The sequence below is a fragment of the Dipodomys spectabilis genome, unplaced genomic scaffold, assembly GCF_019054845.1.
Source record: "Dipodomys spectabilis isolate Male_0828 unplaced genomic scaffold, ASM1905484v1 ptg000002l, whole genome shotgun sequence".
In the NCBI taxonomy this organism is placed as follows: domain Eukaryota; kingdom Metazoa; phylum Chordata; class Mammalia; order Rodentia; family Heteromyidae; genus Dipodomys; species Dipodomys spectabilis.
In genome coordinates, this window is record NW_024870679.1 from 3,614,198 (window position 1) to 3,635,377 (window position 21,180).

Consider the following 21,180-nt stretch of genomic DNA (forward strand, 5'->3'; position numbering starts at 1 on the left):
CTGCGTTAGAAGGGGGGTTGATCCCAATGGCGTTGTCGAGTGACTGGCCCCTCAGAAACTTTAAGGGCAGGTGCCGAGGTTTCGGCTGCTGGTTCTATAGCTCCCTCCTCCTCTTGATCATTCTCAGGTTCTACAAAAGGAACCTGGGAAGGGGAATATGGGGGAGGAAACATTTCTTCTTCCAAGTTATCACCCTGAAAAACGGGGGGTACAATTTCTTTTCCTCTTTCTCAGTTTCTTTTTGTAAGTCTAGAGGGCTAGATGGAGTGTTGCCCATGGTTTCCAGTCCTGTCAGTCGTACAGTCCAAAACAATAAACGGTACAAACAAAACACACCCAGGCCTGACAGTTATGAAGTGGAGATCTCCCGAATTGGTCCACTGACTCCTGTCACGGCAGGGTTCCACACCCCCGCCCCACAGCAGAAGGAGCGGACCCCACAGTGGGCGAGTTGGGCCTCAGTTAGGAGACCCTCTTGGTCAGTTCCAACCCAACACCTAACCGACCCCCGCCCCACAATTCACACGGCCGGGTTCCAAGGACACTCCCCACCCACACACACAAGAGGATCTGGGACATCTCCCAGTTCCTCCAGGGTTGTCATGCAAGCGCATCCGCTTCGACAACCCTTTACACAATATGAATCAGAGCAGCCGTGCTCACAAAGGAAAACAAAAGTACAGACAGACAACGACAGGACAAGACAAATTAACAAAGACAGCGCTGTTTACCTTTGGAGTCTGAGGTCTTGGGGGGCCTTTGGGGAAATCCTGGGCAAGCCCCCACTAATATGTTGTGCCCAGGTTGCAGGACCCCCACCAAGAAGACCACTGAAAGTCAGACTTTACAGCTGTTTTAAAGTTTTATTTAGATGGGCTACAGCTCGGGCCTCATCCTACACTCTGACACAGCAGAGCCTAGGAGGAGGGCCCTGAGCTAAGGATTTGCAGGGTTTTAAGGCACACAACCAACCAGGTGTTTGGATTATCACCACGTGTTGCTCTGCTAGACAGAATTTGCTGATCTTCGGTTTAGTTTAAACAAGCAACAAATGGTCGCTGCCTCATAACCCTTCACTATGAACTTGAAATTTACACTTGAGAACTTGCCCAAGCAAGGGGCACAGGGGTCCACTGGTGGGGTTGGGGAACAGGATGGCTGGTGGGTTCCTGGGAACCCACACTTGGATTCCTGAACCCTGGAGGGTGACACAGCACTATTCTTTCTCTCTCCTGCCTTAGAGATACTGGCTCCTTTCCAGGTGACTTTGCCAAGAGGCTTCTAGGCCAAATGGGGTGGGCGGAGCATGGGGTGGGCGGTGCATGGGGGGGGGCAGACCAGGAAGCAGAGTCCTGGGCCCTGCCTGGCCTTGCTCAGAAATAAAAAGTCGCAGCCCTGTGCTTTTTGAGACCACTAGGCTCAGTCACAGTACCCTTGGAGCACTATGGCTGTGACACTGGGTTACTGGGACATCCGTGGGGTAAGCAAGGAGCATTGGGTGCAAGGATAGGGTGGGAATGAATTGATGAGAATGCTGCCAGGAGAGGATTCTAGAACATAGAACTTCTGATGTCTTGCTGGATTTTTCTTTCTTTTTTTTAAATTTATTTTTTATTGTGAAAATACTGTACAGGGGTTATAGTTACATGAGCAAGGTAACAAGTACATTTCTTATCAAGCATTGTTACCTCCTCCTTTGTTTCCCTTTCCCATCCCTTCCCATCTCCCCTAATATCCCCCCTCCCCCTACCTCCCATGCCAAAGTTGTAAAGTTCGTTTTTCCACATAACTGTCTTGTACATCTCATTGTTGCAATGGGTCCACCTGTATCCTTATTTAAACAATTTGTTTCTTCCCTTCCTCTCCACAAATTATACCAACATCAAATACAGTGAAAGCAGGGGTTATATCCTGGGAGAGGGACATACAAAGCAACAAAGAAATCATCTTATAAATGTGTTAGAAACAATTGCAAACAAGAAAAAAAAAAATTTGAGGGGCTGGGAAGGTGGCTAGGTGGTAGAGCGCTTGCCTTGCATGCATGAGGCCCTGGGTTCGATTCCTCAGCACCACATAAGCAAAAAAGAAAAAAAGCCGGAAGTGGCACTGTGGCTCAAGTGGTAGAGCGCTAGCCTTGAGCTGAAGAGCTGAGGGACAGGCCCAGGCCCAGAGTTCAGGCCCCATGACCGGACCCCCCCAAAAAAAAAACATTTGAGTCCTTATCTTGGGGTTCATTTTGCCTAACATCAACTTATCTGGCTGTTTCTGTTTGTCTCAGACTTATACTAGTTATTGCAAATAAGGGAAACTGGGGGGGGGGGGTGCTATGTTTCTTTGGGCCTGCCTTACTTCACTTAATATAATTTTTTCCAAGTCTTTCCATTTCCTAACAAATGGGGCAATGTCATTCTTTCTGATGGAGGCATAGAATTCCATTGTGTATATATACCACATTTTCTTGATCCATTCATCTACTGAGGGGCATCTGGGTTGGCTCCATATCTTAGCTATGGTAAATAATGCTGCAATAAACATAGTTGTGCTGGTAGCTTTAGTATGGTCTTGTTTGTGATCATTTAGATAAATGCCCCAAAGTGGGATTGCTGGGTCATAGGGGAGCTCTATGTGGAATCTTTTGAGGAACCTCCATACTACTTTCCAAAGTGGTTGAACAAGTTTACACTCCCACCAACAATTCTTGCTGGATTTTTCTGCTTGTACCTCTCAGCACTCTGGTGCTTACACAAGTGTGTGTGTGTGTGTGTGTGTGTGTGTGTGTGTGTGTGTGTGTGTGTGTGTGGTGTTGTGTACCATATGTACCATACGTCATGAACATGTGAGTATATTGTTAGGTGTAGGCTGAACCACCTGGAGGAAGTGAAGTTATATAGCTCTCTATCTGACCTGTCTCTCGCAGCTGGCTCACGCCATCCGCCTGCTCCTGGAATACACAGACTCAAGCTATGAGGAGAAGACATACACGATGGGGGATGGTAAGGACAGCTCTTCATCAGACCCTTGTCCAACCCCTGCCCAGTGGAACCCAGATACCCATACAATGTCCACCTGTTGCTCAGCTCCACAGGCCTCCTCCACCTGCACTCTGGGCCTGCCTCTTCCTAAACTCCACAACTATGCAGTTTGGTATTCCGTTGCAGGAAGCTGGGAGTGGAGGGCTGGGTCCCTTTGTAATTGGATTGGCCTACAGGACTAGACCCACTGCCCCAGGGGGTCCTGGGAAAAGAAGGCTGGACCCAGGGAGGTTTATTTACTCTTGATCTTGTCCACTACAGCTCCTGACTATGACAGAAGCCAGTGGCTGAGTGAGAAATTCAAGCTGGGCCTGGACTTCCCTAATGTAGGTGCAGGGGAAGGGCTGGTCTAGGGAAACTCCAGGTGTTCCTTACTCATCACCATGTTCGATTCAGAGGTTTCAGGATCAGTTATTCCTGGACTCTCATTCTAGTCTATGCAGTGTTTCTATGATGCTCTATGTCCCAGCTCTTACATTCATTCTGCAGTGTGTTTATGTAGGGATCACCATGGCCGGGCACACTGAGAGCCAGACCCTATCTCTGTCCTAACCCAGGGAAAGGCTGCTGGGGCCTAGGCCCCTTGTGACCTTCCCTGCTTGTCCATCCAGCTGCCCTACTTGATTGACGGAGCTCACAAAATCACCCAGAGCAAAGCCATCCTGCGCTACATTGCTCGCAAGCACAACCTGTGTGAGTGGGGCTGGCAGCAGGGTGGGTGTGTAGGGGCTGGGTAGTGGCCATTCCTTGGGCTTGGCTGGGTGGGATGGAGAGGATGCATCTATTTGGCTGCAGGTGGGGAGACAGAGGAGGAGAAGATTCGTGTGGACATTTTGGAGAACCAGACTTGGGACTTCCGTGTACAGTTTGGCATGTTCTGCTACAATCCCGACTTTGTGAGTACCCAGTAGGGCTGGAACAGGGAAGGACAGGAGAAGGAGTAAAGTATAAAGTCTATGTTTACCTATGTACCAATATTTTGAGCATTCCACCCCCCCCCCCCCCCCGCCTTTTTTTTCTCCTCCCTGATCCTGCGGCTTGAACTCTGGGTTTGGGTGTTGTCCCTGAGTTCTTTTTTGCTCAAAGCTAGTGCCCTACCACTTGAGCCACAGTGCCACCTGCAGTTTTTTCAGTGATTAATTGGAGATAAGGGTCTCACAGACTTTCCTTCCCTGGATGGCTTTGAACCACAATTCTCAAATCTTAGTCTCCTGAGTAGTTATGATTACAGCTGTGAGCCATTAGCAACCAGCTTAACCTAATTTTTGGTATTGAATTTCCAAGTTTTCCTATCCTGTCAACAAATGGATCCCTCCCAACAGGTAATTTTACTCCCACTTCCCACCCCTCTTCTCAAATTTATCAAATGAACCCTGTGAATCCATTATGCTGGTTGGACATTTCTATCTAGTCAATTCATATGCTTGAATTCTCTCCAACTTTGACCTTTGTCATGGGCTTCTTCTCCCATTGGTTCTCACCATCTATCTGTTTATGGAATGCATGAGAAATAAATAAACGATAAGAGGACATTATGTACTCTGGTCTTCTGAACTCTGCCAGTGTGCTCCTGACATCAGTATGAATCAGGACCTTTAGTTAAGAGGCAGCTCATGGTCAGTTTTAGCATCTCTTTTCCTTTTCCTCCTTTCTTTCAACATCAAACATTCCTCTACATCATCCACCAATCAAATACCATTTCTATTCTTCAACCACCCCATAGGTAGAAATCTGTCTTCTCTCCTACTATGTTAGCAATTTTGTAACCTCTTTGGCCTCCATGACACTTTTTTTTTGGGGGGGGGGCAGTAGTGGGGCCTGAACTCTGGGCCTGGGCGCTGTACCTCAGCTCTTCAGTGCAAGGCTAGCGCTCTACCACTTGAGCCACAGCACCACTTCCGGCTTTTTTCTTTTTGCTTATGTGGTGCTGAGGAATCGAACCAGGGTCTCAGGCATGCAAGGCAAGCACTCTACCACTGAGCCACCTTCCCAGCCCCTCCATGACACTTTTGACAGTAGAGTCTGCCCCACAAGTGTCTGTCTACAGGATCACCTTTGGGGCATTATTGCAAATGCAAGGACAGAATTGTGTTCTTGCATCACTTTCCAACAACTCTGGTGGTAGAGTTCTGGTTCCCAACAGTAGTTCACTAATGGCTGATGAGCCTTGGGCACTGATGCAGACATGGTCTCAGGGCTAGTGGCTGTTCACCTGTGCCAGGCTGAGGTCTCCTTAGTCCCTCTGAGACTGGCCTGTTGTGGAGGGGTGGTGCTTGTATCAAAAGATGGTAACAGCTGTTTTCTGCCTCAGGAGAAGCTGAAGCCTGAGTTCTTGGAGGGCCTCGCTGACAAGATGAAGCATTTCTCCCAGTTCCTGGGGAAGCGGCCATGGTTTGCAGGGGACAAGGTAAAGAGGAAGACCACAGGGAGGAGAACTCTTCTATTGTTCCACTTTATATGAGAGTTCAGCCCACTCATTCTGTCTCTGCAGATCACCTTTGTAGATTTCCCGGCTTATGATGTCCTTGATATGCACCGAATGTTTGAACCCAAGTGCCTGGATGCATTCCCCAACCTGAAGGACTTCATGTCCCGCTTTGAGGTGACACCCCCCAATCCTCCTTCCTCATGGATGAATTTCTTCCCTTCCTCCTTTCTATGATGCCTCCGTAGTCCTGGAGCTGAGTGAAGAATAACTAGGGTTTACTGAACACTGGCTTTCTGCCAGCCCCTGTGCTTAGCATCGTATATCTATTGAGCCAAGTTGATCATTATAGCATTCCTACAGGATGGACAGATTAGGAACCTGAGGCTGTAGAGGGGGTGAATCACTCATTCAAGGTCCCAGTGCCAGGAAAGGCTGTGTTGGGCTCCCTGTGAGCCTCTACCTTAGTCTATAGGCCGCAGCCAGTGGCTGTCCATGTTTTGTAGCAAAAGGAATAAGCCTCAAACCTTGTGCAACCTGGGTTTTCTGCCCAGGACCATGTGCAGAAGGAGGAAGAGTTAGCAAGGTGTGAGCAGGTAGTACTGGGAGAGTGAGATGAGTTGGGATAGATGGGAAATACCAAGACACAGACAATATTCACACCTGCTTTGCAGCAGGAGGCTTTACTGGGTCAAAGACCCCAGGTCTGTGGTTGGTATTGGATTGACTAGAATTTTGGCTGCCCTGTTGGAGGAATTTGTTTTGGATTGTTTAAATTGCTTCATATCTTGTTCCCACCCTCTCATTCTTTTCCCTCTCTTTCCCATCTCATGTGTCCTCTCTGTGCAATGAATGGGCACCCCCCATTCATTTACTCTCTATACTTTACCATTTTCATCAATATGAAATGCAAAGATGTCCCCCATCCTGGGACTGAGTATAGCAGAAGGGGCCAGAATAGTTTGTATTGCACATTTGGTTCTATGTGGATGCTGAGGAGCCCAGTGTTGGCCTCATCTCATAATCATGCTCCACTCTACTTGTCTACTTGTCTGACACCAGAAAACCTACTTGACTCCAGATTTGGATGTTGCAAGCATCAGTGCAACACTTATTTTAGCCAAGAATTTAACTTTCCTTTCTCTATGAAGCAATGTAGTGTGTGTGCGTGTGTCTGTGTCTGTGTGTGTGTGTGTCTGTGTGTGTCTGTGTGTTCTGGTTTTGGTTCTGGGGGGCTGTGATGCCTCAGGAGTGGTGGAGCACATGACAGTATAGCCTGAGCCTCAGTGGGCCTAGCCTGTTGACAGTCTGGGAGTCTAGCAAGCCTTTAGAAATGATCCTTGTGAGGAAGACCCCCATGTGTCTCATTGCTATTCAACTTGTGCTCTCTGGACAGCAGTTGAGGTGGATTAAGCACATGGGGATTACACTGGGGTGCTGGGCGAGGAAGAGTCAGCTTTCTGATTTAGATTAGTAGTTGTAGCAGCTAGTGCTTTCTTTGTGGTTTGGCTTCTTCCTCTGCACTGGTCATCAGGGTTTGCTGAGTCACTGGGTGAGATCTGGGCTCACTCAGGAGCTGCACAAGCAAGTTCTCTGTCCTGCTGTTCTGCCAGATCCTCCTTCCTTTTCATTCTAAGTCAAGAGCTTCAACGTGAAAAAGGGATGTGTGTGTGCAGACAGGCCTTGTGTAGGAGAGAAGAAGGCAAAAGCACAGAGAGAACACAGAATGACCAATCCTGGCTGTTGGAAGCCCTGGCTGGCTTCTTCACCATTGGAGAATTCACCAAGGAGAATGTTGCATAACCTCTGTCTCCCTCAGGCTCCCTTATTTTTCTCATTATTATTATTATTATTACGATTGTAAAATTCCATTTAAGTAATTGTACAAAGGGGTTTCCGTTCAGCAAATAGATCTTCATCAATGTCACCCCTTCCATCATTCTCCCCCATCTTTCCAAACCCTACCCATCCCCTTAAATGTCCTGGTTCCATTTTCACATATGTACATTGACTAGAATGACTGTATTCACCCTTTCTTTTGCCATTCATCTGTAATTGACCACCTTTGCCCTGCTCTTGACCCTATAAAGCATGCTTCAGTTATTTATTTTGGTAAGCTGTTGTTTAGTTGTTCAAAGACATTACATCATTGGAATGCCTCCCCTGAGTATTTTATGTTTAGTTAGTTTGTCTTGTATGTTTTTGTATATGTTTGTGAGTTAGGTCTCACCTCTTCAGATGAGAAAACACGCGTGTAGTTTGTGTCTCTGATCATTCAGGCTCCCTTCGGATAAGTTGGGTGGACTTCCTGCATCGTATTTTAAACTCTAGTAGATGTCCCTGCATGCGGCTGCTCCTGCCCAATGGGCAGCAAACCTAAGCTCCTGCCTTTTCTCTCCCACTTGCAGGGACTGGAGATTTCTGCATACATGAAGACGAGCCGCTTCCTCTCCAAACCCCTATTTTTAAAACTAGCCAAGTGGGGAAACAAATAGGACTGTATAATGACAAGACTCAAAAAGAGGATCTGTCTACACCCTTGGCCCTCTCACCTGGCTCCCCACATGGCTATCTCAGTCTTCTCCATCCTTTCTCCCTCCTTCTACTCCCTTCTCCGCAATGCCTATAATCTCCTTTTTCTACTCAGGCCCACCTGCAAGTGAGCCTCTGTAAGCTTCAGATCTCCATTTCTTCAGCAAAGTCATCCCACTCTCCAATTGTAGTCCTGGCTTTGAATCCAACCAGACAACCTCTGTCTTGATTGGAGGAGCTTGACTGACCCTAGTCCCAACATTGCCTGAAAGATAACTCTACCTGGTGCATAGGCCTGGGCCTCCAGTCCTGTGTGACCCCTTCCCTGCCTAGTAAAGCCTGAGCTACACGAGTCCTGTTGTAATTACTGCCTGTGTTTTTCTGGGCTGATTGTGTTGATGAAGTTGAGGTTCTCTGTTCTGATGTCCATAGCTGGGCTGGATGATGGGGAAGGGTGCAGAGATGCAGTGTAGTGAGTCCCCAGCAGAGAGTTAGTTTAGCATCCTTCTTGCCTCATCTATGGTATGGCTATAAGTCTCCAGGTATTTTCTTTGTGTGTGTGTGTGTGTGTGTGTGTGTGTGTGTGTGTGTGTGTGTGTGTGTGTGTGTATGTGTGTGCTACTTCTAGGGCTTGAACCCAGGGCCTGGACTGTGTCCCTGACCTTTTTGGCTTAAGGCTAAGGCTCAACCACTCAAATCTCAGTACCACTTTTGGCTTTGCTTAATTGGAGATAAGTCTTGGGATGACTTTTCTTTCCAGGCTGGCTTTAAATTGCGATCTTAAGCTCTCAGCCTCCTGAGCAGCTAGAATTGTAGGTATGAGCCACCAATGCCTGACTTATACTTCTTTTTCACTCCTTTTCTCTGTCAGACTCTCCCACTTTAGTTCAGCCTCTTCCTCTCTTCTTCTTCCTAATCTGAATGCTAAATCCAAGCACAGACCTTTGCTGTGATTTTCTTTAGAAGCCCAACGAGCTTGTGTTTCCCACCACTACTGTCATCTCTGTATAAGACACAATGCAAAGATATGCGCACAATATCACCATCAGCCTCAGCCTCATCTCACAGCTAATCATGGGTCACCAAGAGTTCATTTATTTGATACCAGTTAAAACTATGTTACTAGAGATTTGGAAATTTGAGGCAATAGTCTAATGTGTTTATTAGCCTGGAATCTATCTCTTCTCCCCTCCCCTTGCAAACAATGTGCTTTCTCAGCAAGGTCTCATCAGCTCTGGTTCTGGTCCAGGTACATAGCCTTGGGCATTGTACCAAAGCTACCTTGAGCATGGGGAGGAAAAGTGGGGGACAATAGAGAACACAGCACTCTGGGCCACTGGGCCTGGCTCATTGTGTACAGATAGTGCTGGACCTCCCTTGAACCCGTTGGAATCATCTGTGTACTCTGTATCCTGAAAAGTACTCCCCCAACAGAACTGAAAGGCTATGGTCTGGTTGATGTGTCAGGGCTGTGGATGAGGTAGGTTGGGTTGCAGTGAGATTGGACTCGGGTATCAGGTGGGGAAATTTGGACTTTCTTCTCTCATGAGAAGCCTGCCCAACCTTTCTCTGTAGGTCTTGTTCTTGGTGTCCCTTCTCATCTAGGATTTGCCAAGTCATGGGGTGGAACCTGGGCGAGAAGGAGCATGTCTGTGCACACAGGAGGTGACAAAGTGTCACTAGCTGTGTGGAAGTCTTTTAACCTCAGTGGACCTCAATGAGAAGTCTCCTCAGTGGTGCTGGCAGGACGGCTCTTGCAGAATAGCTGAGTGGAACCTTTGAAAATGCAATGTCATGTTGTTGGCATTGCCTGCCAGCTCATTATGAGTAGAAGCCATGGGCTACAAGCCTCAGATGGCCACACCCTGAGTCAACAATGAAGGGTCCTTCTATAACCTTTGTGACAAGCCTCTCTCATATCAAGATTGGGCATGTAATGAAGGGCACAGAGGATTGAATGCAGAAGCTATAGCTTCTCACAACACCCCACTCCCCACCAGGCAGCCTCTGTATACTGACCAGACCATTTGGGGAGGGACATAGGGAAAAGCAGTGAAATCCCACCCTTTTAGATAAAGCACCAGCCCTTGCCAGCTTCCATACCATCAATCCTTATTTGAGCTGCCCATTTCATCCCCTGAGGATTAATCCCACTTAGCTAATAAATCACTCTTTGCTATTTGCCTAGTTTTGTGCCTCCTTTGCTGTACCTGGGGCAGCTAGAGCACAGTGTCTAGTGAGTGGCCTCCTCGAGTTGGAGGGCTAAGCAGCCTGGGTTGCTGCCAGTGTTTGATCTCTGTGAAAATGCTACTCTTCCAGGGAAGCTGCCTGGTTCAGTGGGCAGCAGATCTGAGCCCTGGTCGCCCCTACTCACAGGGTCTGAAGATCTCTGTCTACTAAGACCAGCTGCTTCCTCCCAAGACCTATGTTTTCATAGATGGCCCAGTGGTCCAACAAATAGAACTCTGCAATGCTCAGATGCAAAGGGAGGACCCATCAGAGCTTGGGCTCTTGCTGGGCTCTCTGGAGTGCTGCCCAGGTCTTCCTTCTGCTTCTTCTTTCTACTTCCATCTCTTCTGCAAAGCCTTATATTTCTCTTTCTTCTACCCACCCCTCTTTCAGGCAAACTTTGATAAGCAAACTCTTTTATATTATTTCAGCCTCCTCCTCCCTTCGTCCTCCTCATCTCAGTGCTAAATACAAGCATAGAGTCCTTTGCTGTGATTTTTTTTTTTTTTTGGAGCACAATGATCTTGTGCCTCTATCCTACCCCCTGCTCCAGCAACCCCCTCCTCCCCAGTACTGTCCCAAAGGGCAATTATTTCCTTGTGGCCAGGCTTTGTCCCCAGTGTGGGAAAGATGGATGAGATGACCTCTGCTGGCCTCCTCCACCCCTACTCCAACCTTTGCACTGAAAGTTCAAATCATTATTGACACACTGAGTTTATTCACTGCAATCCTAACAATGCATTAGCTATTGCATTAGCTCAGTTATTTCCTATTTCATAACAGCCTGTCCTTGTAAACTCATTCCCCGCATTCCCCCTTATTTTCCAGGCTGAAGGAAAATGCATAAATACAAGGCCACGTGTCAGGCCCCAACAAGACACTTTCTAAGGGGCCTCCAAAGAAAGGTGCTCACTTGTTCCATTTTCCTCCTAAGCTATCAACTTTGGAACCCAATGAGAAGTTTAGACCCTCTGCAGCTCTCCTGCATTGAATATATGATCAAAACAGGTCTGCATGGCAACTGGAAGAATAAAAAGTGATTTTTTTGTGGTAGGCCTCTTGGGCCCTATCTAAAAGTACTTGACCAAAAGAAGTTTCACTGGATTAGGATCAGACCCTACAACATCCTTAAAGAACCCGACTCTTGTCCACCTTTCAGATCCTCTTTCAGTTTCCCAAGTGAACTTCCCAAGCAGGAAGAAAGCATATTCCATATTTTAATCTATTTGGCAGTCATAGGGAAAGTGTAGAAGTCAGGTGTGTCTGCTTGGGGCAGGCCCATGTTCAACCTGTACCCAGATAGGAGTCTGCCTTCCTTTTCCCAGGCAGATTATTTTCCCTGTCTGTTGTGTTTGGTTTGGAAGTCCAGAAATTTGCATTTGTATTCCTAGCAGGGCTCTTATTCACTGAGATTTAGAAAAAGAAAACCAAAATATGTGTGTCACACAGAGGTATCTGCCAGTGTTTACCACTGCACACTATATTGAAACAGCTTTTCTAGGTCTCTGCATTCTATGTTGATGCATTGCTAGACATCGATTTCTGTGTATGTGTGCACGTGTGTATGTGTGTGTGTGTGTTTGTGTGTGTACTCGGGGTGGGGGTTGAATGAATTCAGGGCCTTGTCACTGTCCCTTAATATTTTTGCTCAGGCCAGCACTCTACAGAACACTTGAACCACATTTTTTGGCTTTATGTCGTTACTTGGAGATAAGAATCCCACAAACTTTCCTGCCTGGACTGGCTTCAAATGGTGAATAGCTAAGATTACAGGTGTGAGCCACCAATACCAGTCCCCATTACTTTTTTTAAGTCCCATTATCTGTTCTCTAGCTATTATGTTTTCTAAGTTGCTTGGCATAAGGCAAAGTCAACCCCAGGCCAACTGATTGCATACCTCTTGGTTTTGAAATAGTCTTCTGCCTTCAAGGAAGGAAGCTGGCAGGCAAGAGGCTATTCTTTTGGGATATTGCCCTTGCTGAGGTCTCAGATCCCAGAGTGGCTTTAAAGGCCATTTGAGTCCTCCTGTGACACCCAGAGCACAATTGGTCAGGGGCCTGGGCCAGGGCTAGGGCTAGAATCCAAGGCTCTAGACAGCTAAGGCTATGAGCCTGGCCTATCTATTGTCTTGTGTGGGATCCTCCAGGGACCCCTCTTGTCAGTGTCCTGTCTTTCCTTGGAAAGCAGAAGAGATGTCTAGCCCCTTGGAGCTTAAGAGATCCTCCATCCTAGCTCACCATCCAGCTGTGAGCTCTGTAGCCAAGGCTACTCTGCTGTCAGTGTGCATTTCTGCTAGCTGCTTCAGTCTATGGCAGAGTGGGCTTGGGTGTGGGGGTGAGGACACCTCACCCTCTTTTTTTTTTTAATTTAGATTCACAGATGTGGCCAAAATGTTTACTAGCTAATTTGCATAATCATAACCTGATCCCCCACAGAGCTTGTGCTTCAATTTCTCAGAGACCACATATTCCCCATATCTGTCCTTTGTCCTAGGTCCTAGTTCATGAACGCCTGTTTCTGTAGATAGGAAACTTTAGAAGTTTCCTCCAGATTGGCCAGTCTTGTTTTTCCAATAATAGGGACTGAGACTCTTTTAAGCTGGACTCTGGCAGCCTGAGCTTCACCAAAACACAGGATCTTTATAGCCCTGGGAGGAGGAGTGCATGGACTGCGCCCCAGGAGCCCAGCCAGGGGTGGCTGGGGATCAGGAGAGCCTGGCGCTGACTTAGGATCTCAGATGTCCACACCTGGCTCCTAGCCCATCCAGGCTGAGGCTCCTTGGAGTTTTTCCTTCTGCCTCTTCCAGGGTTCCAAGAGCCGGCCCGCGGGCCCTCGGGACCCGCTTCTGCATATCAAGGTTGGAGGAGACTTGGGGTGGACCCCGGAGGTGGAGCCGAGAGGGATGGAGGGGGAGGTGGAGCCTCAGCGGGTTCACGCGGGAGGAAGGGGCGGGCCTACCCTCCCTTTTCCTGGATTCCCGGATAAAGTCACCGTTCACCCCCGCCGAGGCCGATCTGCGCAGTCCAGCACCCGAGCACCATGCCCATGATACTGGGTTACTGGGACATCCGCGGGGTGAGCCGGGACTCCGCCGGGAGCAGGGCGGGGGACGCGGGCGGGGACTTTTCAGGAGGGCCCGCAGGGCGCCTGTTGCTGGAGTGCAGGCTCAGCAAGCCAGGACCTAACTCTCAGCTCTGCAGAGCTCACACGCATGGGGCTACGCAGGGTGGGGTGGCGGGGAGGTGAGTGTGCGGAAGGGGCACCAAGGAAGAGGTGAGGCCAAGCAATCAGGCTTCTCCCTTCTTCTGACTTCGGTCATTTACCCTCTGTCTCAGCTGACTCACCCCATCCGCCTGCTGCTGGAATACACAGACACAAGCTATGAGGAAAAGAGATACAGCTTAGGGCCCGGTAAGGACATTCCCCGATCAGACTCTTGCCAAGGCTTGCCCATGGGGTGCTCAGCCACTCATACCGTGGTCACCTGTTGCTCAGCCCTGCAGGCCTCCTCCATGTGCACCCAAGGTCTGCTTCTTCTCAAACCCCTGTAAGATGCAGTTTGGTATTCCATTACAAGGAGCTGGGAGAGGAGGGCTGGGGTCCCCTTTGTCTGAAGTTGGGTGGGGTTGTCTAGCACTGGCCTAAACCTTTTGTGAACCTGGTTCTTAGATCCCTCAGTCCTTACTGCATTCTTCACCCCTGTAGCCTTGAAATGTGGGAGGGACACAGCTGGTCAGAGTGTAGGTCCACTGCCTCAGGGGGTCCTAGGGAAGGAGGGCTGGAATCAGTGAGGTTTGTTTTCACTTGATCTCATCTATCACAGCTCCTGACTATGACAGAAGCCAGTGGCTGAGTGAGAAGTTCAAGCTGGGCCTGGACTTCCCCAATGTAGGTGCAGGGGAAGGGGTGTTCTGGGGTAATTAATGAGGGTGACCCTCTCACATCACCTTTTTCTAGTGTGGCCTCCCTTCCTCCTCTCCTTACCCAGCTGAGTTTTTAGGGTAATGCTTCTGCTCTACTTTTCTCTTTCCTGGCTATCTGTGGTTTTCTATAATGCTTTGTGTCCCAGCTCTTGCATTCATTCTGCAGGATGTTTATGTAGGGCTCACCAGGGCCAGGCACACTGAGTGCCAGGTCCTGTGTCTGCTCTAACCCAGAGAAGGGCTGCTGGGACCTGGGGCCCCTTGTAACTTTCCCTGCTTGTCCATCCAGCTGCCCTACTTGATTGATGGAGCTCACAAGATCACCCAGAGCAATGCCATCCTGCGCTACATTGCCCGCAAGCACAACCTGTGTGAGTGGGGCTGGCTGCTGGGCGTGGGGGAGGGGGGGCTGGCAGTGGCCATCCCCTGGGCTTGTTTGGGGTGGAATGGTGAAGGTTCATCTGTGTTGTGTGGCTGCAGGTGGGGAGACAGAGGAGGAGAAGATTCGTGTGGACATTATGGAGAATCAGGTCACAGATATCCGTACACAGTTCATCATGCTGTGCTACAACTCAGACTTTGTGAGTTTCCCAGTTGTGAGGTCCCCATATGGCTGAGAAGAGGAGTTAAACCTTTGCAGTTACATCTTCAGTGTTTCAGTTCAGCAAAGGAATTTGTTAGTGGTACCTACTCTCTAAGGTTTCCTATCCTACCAAGTTTCCTCTCCTTCAGATTGACCTTCCGTATTTTAGCACATCAAGTCAAGTGTGAATCCATCCTAACTAATCATAATATAGTTTAGATTATCCAGGATGAATATTCTGATCCTAGTCTCTAGCCATCAATATAAGGTGTAAAACAAGGGAGAGCAATGAAGCCTGATCTTCAACTATTTCCCCAGAACTGTGTCTTTGGCATTAGCAGGAATTAGGACTTTTTCCTAATAGTCAGCTCAGGGTCAGAAATATAACCTCTGTTCCTTTCTCGCCACTGTTTCAACATACACACTCCTCACAAATCCTGTGGTAGGATTATAGCCCTCCCCCATTCATACCACTGTTTTTTCTTTTTTTTTTTTTAAGTTTTTTATTGTAAAGATACTATAGAGAGTGTTACAGTTACATGAGCAAGGTAATGAGTACACTTCCTATTGAGCATTGTTACCCCCTCCATTGTTTTCCCCCTACCATCCCTTCCCTCCCAACCTTCCCCGAGGTTCTTTTTTTTTTTTTTTATTAAGTGATTACATAATTTCTCAAATTTCACAGTATTGTGGTATTATGTTGCTCATTTAAAGTCACAAGTTTATTCTAACTTTCCTGGAGCAAATTGTCTATCACAGTCTATAACATATAACGGTGTACACATATACACAATACATGTGATCAGCAGCATGGGGATATTTACTATTGGTTCGACCAGATGAGTGGGAGTTCTTTGTTTCTTAAGTCCTGTTAATTTTGTTGTATCACCTAACATTTTGGATTTAGCATCCACTTATCAGGGAGACCATGTACCGTTTGTCTCTTTGCTCTTGGCTTACCTCGCTCAACATGATTCCTTCTAGCTCTATCCATTTCCCTGCAAATGCCACTATTTTGTCATTTCTAATGGCTGCATAATATTCCATTGTGTATAGATACCACAGTTTTTGGATCCATTCATCTGTGGTGGGGCATCTGGGTTGTTTCCATACCTAGCTATTGTGAACAGTGCTGCAATAAACATGGAGATATACCACTGTTTTTTCACCTTCAGTATTCTAGTCATCTGCCTCTTTGGTTCTACTGCATTATATCTGTTTACCCGGGTACCTGTGAGGTACTCAGAAACCATTGGCTCTGACTCACATGAACCAGGTTGAACAGCAGTGGATTCCAGCATGTGTTGCATTTGTGTCTCACTTCCCAATACCTCTGATAGCAGGGATCTGTACCAAGTGGGAATCTAGACAACACATTTATGACTCAGGATGTGGAAGTCTCTATCCAGACCCAGGCCCAGACTCAGGGAAAATGGCTGCATAAGCCTGGCCAGCTGGGGCCTACAGTCCCTACTGAGATTGGCCTCTCTGCTGGGGGTGGGACTTGCATCATAACATGGTGACAGCTGTTTTCTGCCTCAGAAAAAGATGAAGCCAGAGTACTTGCAAGGCCTCCCTGACAAATTGAAGCTCTTCTCACAGTTCCTGGGAAAACGTCCATGGTTTGCAGGAGAAAAGGTAAAGGGGGGAGTCCTGGGGAGCAGAACTTATCTTTCCTGTAGGTTATAAAATTTAACCCATTCATCCTTGATTTTCTGCAGATCACCTTTGTGGATTTCCTGGCTTATGATATTTTTGACCAGCAACGTATGTTTGAGCCCAAGTGCCTGGATGCGTTCCCAAACCTGAAGGACTTCATGTCCCGATTTGAGGTGACACGTCCCCCAGTCCTCCTTCCTCATGGATGAACTTCCTCCCTTCTCCCTTTCCATGATGCCTCCCTAGTCCTGTAGCTGAGTGAAGAATAACTAGGGTTTACTGAACATTGACTTTCTGGCAGCCCCTGTGCTTTTAACTTGTGATTATTGGGCCAAGTTTATCATTACAGCATTTCTGCAGGGTGGTTAGAGCAATCTGACCCATTGGACAGATTAGGAACCTGAGGCTATAGAGTGTGAGTCACTCCTTCAAGTTCCCAGTGCCAGTGGGGCTGTGCTGGGCTCCTGGTGGGCCTCTGTCTTGGTCTAAGGGCTGCAGTCAGTGACTGAGCAGACATGTGGGAAGACATGTTGGAAGGTTTTATCTTCAGTTGTTTGCAGTTATCTTGTTTCATCCTGTCATCATTGTGTCTTCTCTTGCCTATCTTAGGTCTTTTGTCTGTGTGATGGGAACATAATGTTCTGAGTATTTTAAATATATATTTTTATTGTAAAAAGACTGTACAGAGGGATTACAGTTACATGAGTAAGGTAATGAGTACATTTCCTATGGAGCATTGTTACCTCCTCCTTTGTTTTTCCCCTACCATCCCTTCCCTCCCCACCTTCCCACCTTCTCCTTCCCCACCTCCCGAAGTTGTAAAGTTTGTTTTGAACATAGTGTCTTGTACTGTGCTGAATTTTTTTACATGTATGAATGCTGATCTTCTCCAGCAGTGTAGTATCAGTCTTAGCATGACATGCAAAACTGTCCCCAAATCCTGGGACTGAATATAGCAGAAATTAGCAGAGATACCAGAACATAAGATGCACATGTGCCATCTGGATGCTGGGGACCACAACCTGGACCTCATCTTTCACAGGGCACCTCCAAAAGTCTTTTTTATTAGAAATGTGAAAAGTGAGTCACAGTTATGTTTACCTGGAATCTGTTCTCTTTCCCTCTCACTCTGAAGCACCGTGATTTCTCAATAAGATCTCATCAGTTGTGGTCTGGTCCAGACTTGATGAGCCCAAGTACCTGGATGTGTTCCCAAACATGAAGGACTTCATGTCCTGCTTTGAGGTGACACCCCCCCAGTCCTTCTTCCTCATGGATGGGGAGAGGGCACAGTGCAGTGGCCTGAGGTCCAGGAGGCCTGGCCTGTTTGGGAAAACACAGGGGTGGATATAGCAAAACCCCTTGGGATTATCTCTTCACTCTGTGTCCTGGAAAGAAGTCTTGCAATGCAACTGAGAGTCTGTAGCATGATGATTGTATCAGGGCTGCTGATGAGATAGACTGAGGGGGAGTGTGGTTGTACTCATGTACTAGGTAGAGAATGTTGCACTTTCTGCTCACTGGGGACCAGTCAGAACCCTGTCATGGCTTTCTTTGTAGATTCTCCTCCCTGAATGTTTTTTCCTTTTTTGTTTTTTTGGGGGTAGTTTTGCCAGTAGTGGAGCTTGAACTCAGAGCTTTTGGCCCTCATCTGATTTTCTGTACAAGGCTGGTGCTGTGCCATTTGAGTCACACCTCCACATCTATCATTTTGCTGGTTAACTAGAGATAAGAATCTCTCAAGTTTGTCTGCCTGGGCTGGCTTTGAACCAAGATACTCAGATCTCAGCCTCCTGAGTAGCTAGGATTATAGGCGTGAGTCCCCAGTTCCCAGTCTTGCATACTTTTTCATGTGGTAATTTCTGAGTCATTGGGTAAGTCCTGGACTTGCTTCCAAGTTACACTGTCAAGTTCTCAGCTCCGTTGTCCTGCTGACCCTCCTCTTTGTGCAAAGCTGGGCGAGCAGAAGCTTCCTGGTGAAAGAAGAGCAGGGCTGTGTGGACAGGAAGGGATAGGGTCTGCTGTGGGGGGGAGGAGTACACAGAGCACAGGATGTCACGCACAGATCCTTAACCTCACATAACTTCTCTGGGTGCCCCTGATCAGTGATAATGGCAGGATTGTTGAGGTGTTTTTCTTGAGCCTATATTGTAATATCTAGTGGGCATAAAGCACCTTGCACAGTGTCCAGTCTCCCCCTCTTACAGGAAATTAGAGTTCCCTTCTCAGAGCTGGAGTGGTAAGTAGACTGGACTGCGCTCCAACACTTGACTGCAGTGATCTCCTCTTGGACGGCAGCTGGCTGGTCCCGTGGGCAGAAAGCCTGAGTTCTGGCTCTCCTCTTCTCACAGGGTCTGAAGAAGATCTCTGCCTACATGAAGAGCAGCCGCTTCCTCCCAAGACCTGTATTTTCAAAGTTGGCCCAGTGGTTGGAGTAGTAGAACTCTGCAGCACTCGGAGCAAAGGAAGACCTGTTGGAGCCTGGGCCCTGGGCCGGGTTGGGCTCCCAGTAGTGTTACCCAGGTCTTCCCACTGCTTTTTTCTACTCCCTTCTCTTCTCCAAGGCCTTATTGGCTGTCTTTTCTTCTACTCAGCCACTTCCAGAAAAGCTTCTGTACACACACTCTCCTGCTCTCCCATTCCTTTCTTCTTCTTTCTCATTTGACTGTTAAATCCAAGCATACACAGCCCTCAGCACTCCCTGAAAGAGCAACATTGCCTTGTGGGCAGACGCTGTGCCACTGGGGAATGAATACCCAGTTATATCTGTCCTCAATAAAGCTTGAAACTGTGCTGTGCATTTTGTTTATTCCTTTGGCTCCATGCATGTACTCAGCCATTGTCACTGCTACTGTCAATGGACTGAAATCTGAGCCAGTGGCTAGTTTTAGAGGGCTTCTAGAGAATCTGAGAGTTTTGAAACATTTTTATGTTTAATTTTTTTACAAAATTAATTTTTATTGTGCTGGTACTGAGGCTTGAACTTGAAAGTTTTGCGCTTGAACTTGAAAGTTTTGCACTTTCACTTGGTTCAAGACTGAACCACTTGAACCACACCTCCACTTCTGACTTTTTGCTGGATAAGAGTATCTCAAAGTCTTGTATCTGGACTGGCTTTGAACTGTGATACTCAGATCTCTACCTCCTGAGTATCTACCATTATAGGCATGAGCCATTGGGACCCAGCTAGTATGAGACTTCTTGCTTTCAGTTTTGAGGCACTCACAGGAGACAGTTCAGGAGGCATTCTAGAGTACAAAGCCTTCCTTTTCTGGGCCTGCATCTCTCATGCACTTCTACAGGGCTACTGAATTTACCATGAGAAAGGCTGTGGATCCCAATGAGTCAAGACCCAGAATGGATGGGATTCAGTGGCAGCGACCTGGGCCTCTCTGTGCTTCTCACATGGTTTGACTGCATCACATACTATAAGTCCAGGAGTCTATCTTTTCTTCATCCCTGATGCCTTCAAGGCTTGCTCCCTAGCTGGCATGGAGACCATATTTCTTGGCTAATTCCTCTCCATTCTAGAAAAGTGGGTGAAAATTTGACTTTTATATTTTGTTAATGGTTAGCACTTACGCTTTTCCATCTGTTCAACACTGTCAATGAATTTCCCTGTGTTTGAGGAACCCTGTGTTAATCATTTTTCTTTCTGGTCCTGGTGCTTGAACTCTGGGCCAGAGTGCTGTCCCTGAGCTTAGTTAGTGCTCTACCACTTGAGTCACAGCTCTCCCTCTTTTTGGGATCAATTGGAGTGAAGAGTCTCAAGGACTTTTCTGCCTGGGCTAGCTTTGAACTGCTATCCTCAGATCTCAGCCTCCTGAATTAATTAGGATCACAAGTATGAGTCACCAGCACCAAGCAAGTCCTCTGTTTAATCATTGTCTCCCTTTGAGTCCTATAGAAACGTGAAAAGAAGAACCTGTGACAGTGTTTTGTTTAATCAGGGGCAGGGCCATTAGTTGTGATAGTATTCTAGATTTCATTACTTAATATGACAGTAATTTTTTTATTCAAATATACCACATTATCATGCACTAGTGGCTCATACTTGTAATCCTAGCTACTCAGGAGGCTGAGATTTGAGGATTATGGTTCAAAGCTAGCTCAGGCAGAAAAGTCTAGGAGATGCTTAACTCCAATTAACTATAAAAAAAAAAAAAACTGTGAAAAGACTTGTGGGTTAAGTGGTAGAGCTCCAGCCTTGAGTCAAGAAAAAAAAAACAACAGAAAACTAAAACAAAGGGAGAGCACTTTGGCTGTGAGTTTAAGCCCCAGTAGTAGGAAAACAAAGCAAACAAGAACAACCAAATGGACAACGCTGAGGTTTGCCCAGATAGCAGGTAAACTGTTTAAATGAGCACCAGAGTCAGTAGACTGCACAAAGAAGCCCTTTCCCATCATTATCCTCAAAATCCAGTAAGACATAGCTCAGATAGAACAAAAACTGAGAGACTTTTTTGCCTGGCACCAGTGGCTTACAACTGTAATCCTAGCTACTCAGGAGAATGATATGTGAGGATTTCCATTCAAAGCCAGCCCAGGCTGGAAAGTAACTCAAGGGATAGAATGTTAGTTTTCAGAAAAAAAAACAAACAATAAAAAAAGCTCACACACAGCACCAGATCCTACATTCAAGCCACAAAACCAGCATTAAAAAAAATAGGAAAAAACTGGTCAGAGGCTGGGTGAATTCACGCTCTCACGACAGAAACACACGCCATCTCTTGCCCTGGGTCATCTGTGCTCCCTGTTCTCTGGCCTTAGGGCTTCGTTTGTGACTTCCACAGGATC

General features: G+C 47.2%; 3 protein-coding genes across 5 annotated transcripts in view; 2 read left to right on the plus strand and 1 right to left on the minus strand.

Moving 5' to 3' along the window:
- The window catches only part of LOC122108223 (glutathione S-transferase Mu 2), a 108,477-nt gene that overhangs the window by 23,422 nt on the left and 63,875 nt on the right, over positions 1-21,180 (minus strand). The window contains exon 10 of one of the 2 annotated variants that reach the window (XR_006147498.1): positions 16,216-16,227. The exons of the other annotated variant lie outside the window; for it this stretch is intronic. The gene's annotated coding sequence lies outside the window, so the exon portion shown is untranslated. Of the gene's footprint in view, positions 1-16,215; positions 16,228-21,180 lie in introns of those variants that run through there. 2 annotated transcript variants of the gene reach the window in all.
- Positions 1,370-10,490, plus strand: LOC122108287 (glutathione S-transferase Mu 1-like). Of its 2 annotated transcripts, none has more exons than XM_042680299.1 (8): positions 1,370-1,480; positions 2,918-2,993; positions 3,294-3,358; positions 3,644-3,725; positions 3,828-3,928; positions 5,344-5,439; positions 5,524-5,634; positions 10,366-10,490. In XM_042680299.1, the coding sequence occupies exons 1-8, from the start codon at positions 1,445-1,447 to the stop codon at positions 10,387-10,389; spliced, it is 591 nt and encodes a 196-aa protein (XP_042536233.1). In that variant the 5' UTR covers positions 1,370-1,444; the 3' UTR covers positions 10,390-10,490. The 2 variants fall into 2 exon arrangements, with proteins under 2 accessions (XP_042536233.1, XP_042536232.1); XM_042680298.1 differs by lacking the exon at positions 10,366-10,490 and adding an exon at positions 7,866-8,341.
- LOC122108271 (glutathione S-transferase Mu 1-like) lies at positions 13,180-19,181 on the plus strand. The gene is made up of 8 exons (XM_042680297.1): positions 13,180-13,293; positions 13,554-13,629; positions 14,042-14,106; positions 14,431-14,512; positions 14,622-14,722; positions 16,267-16,362; positions 16,446-16,556; positions 18,735-19,181. The coding sequence occupies exons 1-8, from the start codon at positions 13,258-13,260 to the stop codon at positions 18,819-18,821; spliced, it is 654 nt and encodes a 217-aa protein (XP_042536231.1). The 5' UTR covers positions 13,180-13,257; the 3' UTR covers positions 18,822-19,181.